The sequence below is a fragment of the Pituophis catenifer genome, unplaced genomic scaffold (genome assembly GCF_029215685.1).
Source record: "Pituophis catenifer annectens isolate HBS135680 unplaced genomic scaffold, rPitCat1.0.hap2 SCAF_4, whole genome shotgun sequence".
Classification (NCBI taxonomy): Eukaryota; Metazoa; Chordata; class Lepidosauria; order Squamata; family Colubridae; genus Pituophis; species Pituophis catenifer.
In genome coordinates this window covers 15,259,935-15,272,129 of record NW_027256884.1, presented here as the reverse complement: position 1 = coordinate 15,272,129, position 12,195 = coordinate 15,259,935, and the positions used below count along the sequence as shown (strand labels likewise).

Below are 12,195 nucleotides of genomic sequence, written 5' to 3'. Positions count from 1 at the left end.
GATTGAATGTAAATATTTCAAGATGTGGACCGCTGTTCAAATGTTATCATAAATCTCTGCCATTGTTTTAGGGGATAATTCTTCATGCATATTTGAGTTGAAAGGATAGGGCCAATCCCTAGAAGAGTAATCTGCTTGGTTATTGCCTTTGTACTGCTAATGGTTTCATTTTCTTTTCTAGACATTTTTTTTTAAAGAAAAGTATTCTCTGCTCCCTTTTATGATAGGAAGCTGAGATGATAGATAGATGATAAATAGATGGAGATAGATAGATGATAGATAGATAGATGGATGGATGATAAGTAGGTTGGTTGGTAGGTAGGTAGGTAGGTAGATAGATGATGGAGAGTTGATAGAGAGATGATAGAGGCAGAGATAGATAACCATATAGCTAGATAGTACAGTGGCTCACATGGCTTCTCAATCAAACAAGTCTGCATTCGAGACCCAAGTACTGCTGCTTGATGGGGTGAGCTCCAGTCATTTACTCCAGCTCCTGCCCGACCCAGCAGTTTGAGAGCGGGCAACCAAAAGTAGATAGATGGGTACTACTTCAGCTGAGATAATAGATAGCTGATAGATTAGATAGAGTGATAGCTGGATAGTACAGTGGCTCACATGGTTAGGCCACTGTCTTGACACTCAGGAAGCCCACATCTGAGACTCAAGTGCTGCTGTACGATGGGGTGAGCCCCCGTCATTCGCTCCAGCTCCTGCTGACGCAGAAGTTCAAAAGTGGGCAACCTAAAGTAGATACAGTAGATGAGTATCACTTTAGCTGAGATGCTAGATAGATAATTGGATGGATGGATGATAGATAGATAGATAGATAGATAGATAGATAGATAGATAGATAGATAGATAGATAGATGATAGAAAGAAAGAAAGAAAGAAAGATAGATAGATAGATAGATAGATAGATAGATAGATAGATAGATAGATAGAATTTTGCATTTTTAATGGTTTTGAATAGTGATGGTGAACCTTTCCGGCACCATGCCCAAACCAGAATGTGTGCACATGTGTGCATACATGCACACCAGAGCGCTGGATACCTGAAGACCAGCTAGTGTTCGCACACACAAGAGCGCTGGAAATCCAAAGACCAGCTGGCTGGCACGTATGTGCACACCGGCCAGCTGATCTTTGGGTTTCCGGTGCGCGCCAGAAACCAGAAGAGTAGCTGGCAACGGCACGTCTGCCATAGGTTCGCCATCATGAGTTTTGAACATCACTAATGTGACATATACTGTATGTATGGATAGTGAAAGAGAAAGACGAGAGAGATGAAGAGAGAGATAGGCAGATAGCTGGATAATACAATGGCTCACATGGTTAAGACGCTGGCTTGCCAATCAAACAAGCCCACATTCGAGACCCAAATGCTGCTGCATGATGGGGTGAGCCCCTGTCATTTGCTCCAGCTCCTGCCGACCCAGCAGTTTGAAAGCAGGCAACCAAAAGTAAATAACATGAGTACCACTTCAGCTGAGATGATGGATAAATGATAGGTAATAGACAGACAGACAGACAATTGGTAATCAGTCCCGAGAGTTGATTGTAGCTAGTTTATTCATGCTCCTATGCCTCATATCAGCTGCCCTGCTCTTTAAGGGAGAGGATGGCAGTGACAATCCAGCCTCAGACATTGGCTGCACATCCAGTCGTTCTTATAGCTTTTGAGTCTAGCATGTAGTGTGTACCGTTTCCCCTAAAATAAGACATCCCCTAATAATAAGCCCAATCGGGCTTTTGGGCACATGGCAATAAGGCCAAGTGCTTATTTCAGGGTTCAAAAAAAATATAAGACAGGTCTTATTTTCGGGGAAACACGGTATCTATCTATCTATCTATCTATCTATCTATCTATCTATCTATCTATCTATCATTTATCCTGTTTCCCCCCAAATAAGACATCCCCTGATAATAAGCCCAATCGGGCTTTTGAGCACATGGCAATAAGGCCAAGCGCTTATTTCAGGGTTCAAAAAAATATAAGGCAGGGTCTTATTTTTGGAGATAGTTGGTTTATCTTAAATTTTGGGACTGGGTTCTTCTATGTTGAAGCAGTGTGTGTGTGTGTGTGTGTGTGTGTGTGTGTGTGTGTGTGTGAGAGAGAGAGAGAGAAAGAGAGAGAGAGAGAGAGAGAAATAATATTTTCTGAACTATACCAGTAACAAATGTGCAGCTGTATTGATTCATTCAAGAAAAGAAATTTAGCTGAGGCTGTGGAAATATCTCAACATTTTATGATTGGAGGAGATGGGAGAGTTGTTCGTGCTTGTGCTGTGCAAGATCTGATGCTGGGATGGATGACGTCCTATGGTTTAATGACATAGTCCACCATGTAAAATTCTCCGTCACCCCTCTATGGAGTTGGGTTCTATGTTCAAAGTTTCTATACCAAATTTTGGAAAATTTTCAGTACAGGTATATTATATGCCTCTAATCTGCAGAGGAAAATGATTGGCTACCTACCTGTTACTAAGCCTCTTGTTTCTTTATTTCCAAATCAATAGAACATGGTTCTCTGTGATTTATGCTCGGTTCAGAAGTAAATACAGGTACTCCTCAACTTACGATCACAAGTGAGCCCAAAATTTATGTTGCTAAGTAAGAAATTGGTTGAATTTTTGCAACTTTTCTTGCCACACTTGTTAAAATCATAATCATAAGTTTATTTGTCAAGCATATATAAGATAACAGGTAAAAGTATAAACATAATTTGAATACATGAAAAGAGTAAGTAAAAAGGAATATTAGGACAGGGACGGTAGGCACACTGGTGCACTTATGCATACCTCTTACAGACCTCTTAAGAATGGGGTGAGGTCAACAGTAGACAGTTTAAGGTTAAAGTTTTGGGGGTTTGGAGAAGAAACTACAGAGTCAGGTAGTGCATTCCAGGCATTGACCACTCTGATACTGAAATCATATTTTCTGCAATCGAGTATGGAGCGGTTTATCTTGAGTTTGTATCTATTGTTTGCTCGTGTATTGTTGTGGTTGAAGCTGAAGTAGTCATTGACAGGAAGGACATCGTGGCAGATAATTTTATTAGTAACCTGGTTAGTAACCTGGTAAGTGAAATCTGGTTTCCCCATTAACTTTGCTGGTCAGAAGGTTGCAGAAAGGGATCATGCGACCCCTTGACACTGCAACTGTCATAAATATGAGTCAGTTGTTAAGCCTCCGAATGTAAATCATGTGACCACGGCGATGCTGCCAAGGTCATAAGTGTGAAAAATGGTCCAAAGTCACTTTTGTCAGTGCCGTTGTAACTTCAAATGGTCACTGTTGTAAGTTGAGGAACATCTATAGCATGTTCTCTAGATCATCTACCCCAGCGCCCCCCAATCTTTCGGGTACCAGGGACTGGTTTTGTGGAGAGATGTTTTTCCATGCACCGGAAGGAGCTGTCAGGGTTCCAGGTAACACTCCCAATGAAATAAGACTCCGAGGCTTGAAGTTCCTCAAAGTTCCATTTTATTAGAGATGTCATATTGGCACATCTGGCAAAACCCGAATCTGAAAGCTGCCAGGTTTTCCCCACCCAAAGGAAAGTCCAAGTCCCCGCCCAGCACCCACAAGTCCATCACATGGTCCAATCAAAGCACCGTCCCAACTGGAGATGCCTCCCAGTTCCAGCCTTCCAGGTGCAGGGCAAGATGTCCTTGACTCTCTTGAGAAAGGAATGTTGTTATGACTATATATTATCTTGGCTCCACACAATCCCCCCTCCCAGTTTCACACAGTAGTAAATGAGGCAGGCCTGAAGATCCAATGAAAAAGATGGCTTCCAGGCCTGACAAGGTTTTGCATGCTGCCTGCATCCCATGGATGGGGGCTTCACTTGTTTGTGTGGCCCAGTTTTTGGCATGCCATGGACCGGAGCCGGTCCATGGACCAGGGATTGGGGATCCCCGGTCTAGGTAGCATGTTTAACCTGTGATTTGGATGAATTTGGGCAGAGAGAAAAGCATTGGCCCAAAGTCATCGAGTGAGCTTCAGTGACTGAGGGCTTGTACCAGATCTCCTGTCACATCTGCAAATCGGAAGCATAAAACGCACCCTGACAAAGTGTTCCTGAGATTTGTGTACTGTTAAGAAGAGCTTTCTTGCCTTATTTCATGTATTTATTTTACCTTCTCTTGTTTGTATGGCCCGGTTGCCAGCATGCTGTGGACCGGTGGCGGTTCATGGACCAGGGGTTGGGGGACTCCTGCTGTACCCTGTTCTTTCGACGCTACTTGTAGGACAGGGGTCAGCAACCTGCGGCTCCAGAGCCACATGCGGCTCTTTGGGCTCTCTGCTGTGGCTCCCTGTCGGCTGATCCCACCACTGGCTGGCCTCGCCCTCCCCTCCCAGTCACTCCTCAACTGGCCTGAGAAGATAAGGGTGACGGCGGGGGATGGAGAAGCGGCCAGGTCAGAGACAGAGAGATACAGAAAGAGGGTGAGAGAGACATAGAGGGGGGGAGGGGGGAGGGAGGGGAGAGAGAGATATGTCAAAAGGGTTTTGTGGTTCCCAGTGTTTTTTAACAATTGGTTCTCTGCCCTAATGACCAGCTGGGTAGGCATGGCTGGGGGGGGGGTCATGTGACTGGTGGAAGTGAGTGACATCGAGTTGGCCACGCCCACCCAGGTTTTGTGGCTCCCGATGTTTTCTTTTCTGTGGGAAATGGGTCCAAATGGCTCTTTGAGTGCTTAAGGTTGCAGAACCCTGTTCTAAGAAATTGTATTGACAATAGTACGTCATGGCTGTGTTGCCTCCTTCCTGTAATTTTTGTTGGATTGTTTCCGCTTATTATTTATTGGTTTGTTTGCTTACTTTTTTTACAGGTTAGGGAGGTTTACCGTGGCAGCCCTTCAGACCAGGCTGGAGCAATGTGAGCAGGAAACAAACCGTCTTAAGAAGGCGTTGGAGAGAAGCGACGCCTACGTAGAAGACCTGGAGTCCCAGATTGCACAGATGAAGCGGGAATGGGACCAGAGGAAACCCACAAGCCCGGAAAATGTAACTGCTGTCTCCATGGAGGATAAAGACTGTGAAAGCCCCCCCAGCAAGGCTGTCCAGAGCCCACAAGAACCCATAGATCCGACCTGTTTATGTGCTAGTCATACCCCTGTTGATCTCGAAGAGCCAGCGGGACTTTTAGGGAGCAGCAATGACGTCTGCTTAAATTCCGCTAGCCAGGCTTGTTCGGATGATCCCGTTACCCCAGAGCCTGCTGGAAGAGATGTTTTTCGAAGTTCTCAAGAGGGCCTTTTGGACGTTGGCAGCTCTGACATGGATACCTGTTCAGAGCCAGCCTGGGATAAAATTGAGGACTGCGCACCCTATAAAGAAGAACTCTACGATCTTCCAGATCCATGCACTCCGTTGTCTCTCAGTTGCTTGCAGTTAAACACTCCTAACAATAAGGACGACCAGGCTGTGAAAGAGGAAAGCCAGAGTGAGCCATCCACCTTCCTAAGGAAATTGGAATTTGAGGATTTCGGAGAGGCCTCTGACGACTGTAACAAAGATTCCCCGGAGCACAGTGTAAGCAGTTGTGAGAGCAGTGAACCTAAGGAAGGTTGTTTCTCTTCGGACAAACCAGACTTTTGGAATAGGTGTCAGCCGCGTTACGGCGAGAACTTGGACTTTGAAGGCTCGGAGCCCAACACGGCCACCAGCGACTCAGCTGAGTCTTTACCGAAATCGAGCGAAAAGAGCCACAATCCAGGCATGCTGAAAAAACTGCACTCCATCCGCTCTTCGGAAATGAATCGCACCAGGACGTCTAGCGAGGCGTCCATGGACGCGGCTTATCTTGATAAGATCTCCGAACTGGATTCCATGATGTCCGAGTCGGACAACAGCAAGAGTCCCTATTATACCTCCAGATCCTCTTCTGACTTGGATAATTCTTGCAAGACGACCCAGGGGCCCGACCACTTAAACGAAAACGGTAAGAACGAAAAGGAAAGGAAAGAGCCACGTCCTCTAAAGAGTCCTCTGAGCAGGGATCCTTCGGAAGAGGGCAATGAGTGGAAATTCGCAACTTTTTCCATCCTTTCTCCATCGTCACTAGACACCACTGAGCCTTTCCCGCTGTTTGCAGGCCGGACTTCTGAAACGAGCGAAGTGAAGCCTCAGAGCTTCTTATTCCAGCGGGAGCTTTCCCCGAGCTTTCTCTTCAGCAGCTCTCAAGGAGCTTTTGACGAGAATAAACTTGGCTCCTCTTTATTTAAGGTGGCTCCTGAGCTGCAAAACCTCCATAACCAACTCCAGTCTCCTTGGTCGTCGTCGTTCGTCCCCGACAGAAAAGCCAAAAGCATCCATTCGTCAGCGAAAAGGAAAATCCAGAGCAGCCTGTCCAGTGCGAGTCCGTCAAAAACCACCAAGAACTGATTTGTTATGTGTTCTTCTTTTTTGTTTTGTTTTTTTAAAGCAAATATATATATATATAGTGCCCAATGTGGAAAACGTTCACATTCTCACTCTCCACCTTATCTCTACAGGATATTCTTCACCAGGCCTCCTTTGATCTCAGTCTGTCCATTAGTTGAAATGCTGAGTGATGGAGCTTGAATATCCTCTCTGTGTCTCGAGTGTAATGAGCTATTCATTGGGAGAAGCTCTTCAGAACATGCATCACTTGATGTTCTTCAAGTTTTGATATCTTGGGTTATTTTTAAAAAGTTTAGGTTGTATGAAGTCCACCGCTCTTTATATGTCCAGTTACTGAGTGTGACAGATCTTCAAAATGGATCAGCATTGAAACCAGTCTTTCTAAAGGGTAAGGCACCTCTGGAAAGCTGTGTAGCTGCGTTCCTTAGACAACGTTGATGGCAACTATTACCTAGTCTGGCTTCTTGTAGAACCCGGCTCTGAGAATAAAAAAAAATGATTGCCTGTTCCTTAGCTGCATGAGTCAGTCTATCTCTGTGCTGAATTATAGCTTTTAATGTGTAGCTGTTAACATTTTTTTTTTCTTTGACAAGTCTTTAGTTGGGGGAATGTCAGTTTGCTTCCGTTGCAAAATCCAGAGCTTTTTTTTTCTTTTTTTTTTTAAAGAAAATTTGGTTAAACACTGCTTTTAATTCTCTCCCCTCCCCTCCCCACCCCACCCCTACCACACTCCCCACCCCCCACCCCGGTGCTCCATTGTTGTACAAGAATATGTGATTTGTGTCTGTGTAGTTCATCAAAAAAATGGGTTGGTATGCTAATGGATTGTTTACCAAATGTGCATTTTACATGAATACTGTACTGTTTTACATTAATACTGCATGATTTTTCTATGTGGAGTGAATAAAAAAAAAAAAGTCACAAGCACCATAACCATTTGATGTGGCTTCGAGCATTCAATTAACGCAGAAAAGATTGCAAACTTGTATAATTAGAAATTCTTTCTGAATTTTCATTAGTTTGTTTCCTGATAGCGTGTACACTTTTTGTTAAAGTAGGATAATACAAGTATAGTTGATAGAGCTATGTATTAACTGGCATTCTGGATATATGTCAATATATATTATCTATAATTTCAAACATTAAATGAATCAGAATCTGGATGGGACCAGCCCAGATTTGGATCATTATCAGGAAATTCCACCGTCAGGCATTATATAAACAGAAATGGCTGTACCCTTTTTGTCAGAGTGCGCACAGTGTGGCTGTGTGAGACACCAGGAGCAAATACAGTAAACAGAGGTTTGTATTTAAGTAGTGATTTTCTACAAAGAATATATACATACATGTACTTTAGTCAGACTTCAAAACAAGCAGCAATCAGCAATTACAGCACGGAAGCACAAACGGAGAGAGAGATACACCCCAACAGGGCCTCTTCTTATTGCAGGCTCTTAAAGTGATATCAGCCCAAAAACCTTGCTCACTCATTCCCAGCATGACATCATTGTAGCAGCTGGTCAGCTCTTAAATCATTACCCTGACACTTTTAAAAAAAATTTCAATAGACTAGGACAACATTTGCAGGCAAAGTAAGACTTTAGGTTAATATGATATTACAGTATCTGCTGACACCAGAAGGATGTACCTTGCTGGAGGTATTCAGAATTGTCAAACTATCTCTTAAACTCAAGAGGGGAAGGAAACAAACGGAGCACCCAGTCAATATTCCTGAACATCTATGGGAAGCCAATATGGACTAACAGCGCTGCAACTATCTCGGTTTATGTTGGTATAACCCTAAGAAGGTTTAACGTATTTGATTTAGTCAAAAGCTGAGATTGAAAAGGAAGATTCCAGAAAGGATAGGAAAGATCTTTACAGAAGAACAAAGAAGCCAGCTACGTAAACGATGCACCGAAGTGAAGGAAACTTCAACTGAAGGTGGTTAACGCCGAGGCTGGGTTTTTGAGGAAGTCGCTTTAGAGGAAACACAATAGCTTCCAAGCTAGCAGCTGGCTTTATAACATACGAGATTCTTTTCACTTCTTCATCCTGTGTTGCCTTTCCCACACTCCCATCAGTGTAAATCAGGGCTTTGTTTGTGACTGAATAAGGGACGTCCTTTCTATACCAGGTGGAGCAAAGCACATAATTTTGCAGGATTGTTAACGTCATCAGAAAGTCTTTCCCAACTTGAGAGCAGTAGCAGCCAAAGGCAAAGTTGAATTCAAATTGGATTATCGTAATGGATTTTAAAGAAGAAAACCCCAAATCCTAAATGTAGGATGAGCTTATTTCATCTTCCCTATAATTGTAAACTGCCATAACTTGTTGCAACAGGCTAACGCAGTTACTTGTCAAATCCCTTATCTCTCTGAAATAGGTCCAGCGATGAGATTCTACCGGTTTGAACCAGTTCAGGCGAACCGGTAGTTCTGACGATCAGCTGGGAGCGAACCGGTTCACTCCGACGATCAGCTGGGCCTGCCCCCCACCCCTGCGTTTTACTTACCTTTATCTTAGCAGCTGATTAGCGCAGGAGAGCGGATTGCTGTGCCTCAGCTGTTTTAATTTCCTAGCACTAACATGGAAGGTGATTTTTCATTGAATTGCGTACGCGCGCGATCACCGAACTGGTTGTTAAACCGGAAGAATCCCACCACTGAATAAGTCATATACTAGCTTTCCCTTCTCATATTCTTAAGCATAAAAAATAATTGAGTTATATTGAGACATCTAGCTGGTTACTGGCATAAGTTTTCTAGCCACTGTCTATAATATTTAGTGGTGTTTTTTTTTTTTAAAGGAATTGACCTTCTAGAAACTGACCAGAAAGGAAGCAAGGATCTTCACGATAAACTTTTGTTTATTCAATTTTAAGGTGCTTCAATAAAAAGCCATTGTTGATATTTTTTTTTTAAAAAAAACGATGGTTTTCTACTTAAAAGATGGGGTTTAACCCATCCTAAAGTAAAGAGCATCAGTTTGATGCTTCTTTGCAAACCTGATGACCAAATCAACATTCAGAGATATCCATGACTAATGATTAAAAAAAAAAAAGTCTCAAGTTTCTTAATTTTTTGATTCCAATAATAATCAGATAATGTTGTGGCGGTTTCAAGATTAACAGGTTTTGTATATTATTAACACAGATCAAAATCTTAAAATGTTTATGGCTTAATAAGGGACTATAAAATTCCTTGTTAGGAAAGTAACTTTTATCAGTTACGGAAATTATCAGAAAAGTCATGGATACCTCTGAATGTTAATTTGATCACCAGATTTGCAAAGAAGCATAATATATCAATGCTGTTTACTTTAGGATATTGAAGGAAGTGTCGCAATGTTAAGAGTATAATTCAATTCAATTCAAATCTTTATTGTCAGTTGCACAACATATGTACAATGAGATTGGTTGAGCTCCCTCAGTGCACCACCACCCCCAACACAATACAACTCACAGTGAAGACAGAAAATCCCTAACAAAATAAATCATATTAATAAAACACCCAGTCCTATTGCACCAGTGTGAACGTGTTACACATTGCACCGGCCCTACAGTCCATCATACTGCGTAGTTATGATGTTATTTCTCATTCAGGAGTCTGACAGCCCACGGATAAAAACTGTTCTTCAGCCTGTTTGTGCGGCTGGCTATGCTTCTATATCTCCTTCCTGATGGTAGGAAGGTAAAGAAGTGATGACCACGGTGCGAATCGTCCCTGAGAATTTTCTTCACTCTTCTAAGGCAGCGAGCCCTAGCGATCTCATCTAGTGGTATTGGGACAGCCCACAATGTTTTGTGCTGGTCTCACCACCCTCTGTAATGCTTTTCTATCCGCGGCTGTCAAACCGGCATGCCATACCGTGATGCAATAAGTGAGGACGCTTTCTATTGTGGACCGGTAAAAGGAGGTCATCAATTGTTGTTCCAACCTGTTTTTATGCAAGACCCTAAGGATATGGAGTCTCTATTGGGCCTTCCTGGCTACCTGGATCGTGTTGTTTTTCCAGGTGAGGTCTTTGTTGAGATGGACTCCCAGGAATTTGAAGGAGGAGACTCTCTCTACACAGCCCCCCTCAATGTAAAGTGGGGCAGGTTCCTCTCTCTTCTTCCAGAAGTCCAACACCATCTCCTTGGTCTTGCTGATGTTTTTTTTTTTTTTTAAATTTGATTTATATGCCGCCCTTCTCCGGAGACTCAGGGCGGCTTACAATGTGCTCAGCAATAGCCTTCATCCTTTTGTATATTTATACAAAGTCATCTTATTGCCCCCACAACTGGGTCCTCAATTTACCTACCTTAGAAAGGTCTTCACCTGTTCAGGTGCAGGTTGTTTTTTAAGCACCATCTGGACAGTTTTTGAACATAATGAATGCTTCCTAGTTATTAAAAGGAAAGTTCCACTTGAAGTGGAGTAATTAAAGCTTTTTTGAGTTCAGCGTCAAATCAGTTATTGCTTGTATTGTATACTGGAGGATAAGATCAGAACAAATTACCCTTGAATAAGCAATCATTTAGGTTACGAATTGGCCTTCAGTTTTATTTATATGGCATTTATCTTCCAAGAAGATAATGTGCTTTACTGGCAGTTCTGGCACTCCAACTAAGTCTTTGGTCATTTTCACTGCATAACATTAATTATGGGGCCTCGCCCATGTAGAAAGTCAGCTGATTTGCATAGCAAAATCCACAGATATTCAATCTGGATATGCAAACTCCATGATTACATATATTATTTGTACTACAGTAATGAACACCAGACAGTTAAATTTCACATCTTTATATCCAAAAAACGTATTATACAATAAAGCTGTAAGGGTTACATGTGATTCAAGCACCTCCTGAAACATGATACGAAATTGTAATTTCAAGTATGATAGCAAAAATAGGTGAGTTCTCCCTTTACTTTTGCTCAGCTTCTGATGACTATTTGATGTTTGTTCATTTTTACAAATCTTTTTTTTAAAGAGGTTTGTTGATGCCTTTTTTAAAGATGGTCTTTCTGCCAATCTAGTTGAATCCAAGTACTCACCCTGTGTCAGAGCTGCCCCAACTTAGGTCTCTAGGAAAGAAAGACCCTCGACTCCATTTGGATGAAGTGATAGGTTCTTTTACTAAAGTGGTTGCAGCAAAAATGAAGCTAAATCTGAGTGTTCCCGCGCAAAGGTTACACTTCTTCCCATTTCCCTGGCCCTTTCCCCTGACCAGTCCTTCAGTGTCCAAAAGAAGGCCATTTTGATGTTTAGGAACCATTTTGATACTTAGTGTCTCTCGTAGTTTCGCATTCTGTTCCCAAGCCAGGTGTCCTTGGTGGCTGACTTATTCTGGTTTAGCACCTCGGATTCTTGTCAACGTGTTTTCCTTCCTGCTGTTTGTCTTTCCATCGCCCATGCCTGAACTTTACTATCTCAAATTCCTGACACCCTGTTTAGCTTTTTCAAAATCGGCTCAAATCGGCCAGGTAAATGAAGATAATCCTAATTAAATCCAGTGAATTTGAAGTCCATTCCATTAAAAACAGTTTTGTTTCTGCCTTGGCCCTGCTTAACAAAATGGGACAGTTTTATTCGTAAATGACATATAGGAAACAGGCAAAGGGCAACGACACGAGAACAAGTATAATGCATCATAGGTAGGACTTTCACCTATAGCTCAGAACTTTCACCTATAGGTCAAGTTTAAAACTGAAAGTTTACATTTTATTCAATATGTGTGGGACAATGCCTTCTTATTTTGTTAAGCGCAAGCATGCATTGTCATGGCTAATTCAAAACAGAATTAGTGTCGAAACA

The 12,195-nt window shown here is 42.5% G+C and overlaps 1 protein-coding gene across 1 annotated transcript in view; it reads left to right on the top strand.

Moving 5' to 3' along the window:
• OBI1 (ORC ubiquitin ligase 1) overlaps positions 1 to 7,320 on the top strand; it is a 45,999-nt gene extending 38,679 nt beyond the window's left edge. The window contains exon 6 of the mRNA XM_070943115.1: positions 4,842 to 7,320. Within this exon, the coding sequence (XP_070799216.1) occupies positions 4,842 to 6,396 (1,555 nt within the window). The 3' untranslated portion in view covers positions 6,397 to 7,320. The remainder of the gene's footprint in view (positions 1 to 4,841) is intronic.
• The last annotated feature ends 4,875 nt before the right edge of the window (positions 7,321 to 12,195 follow it).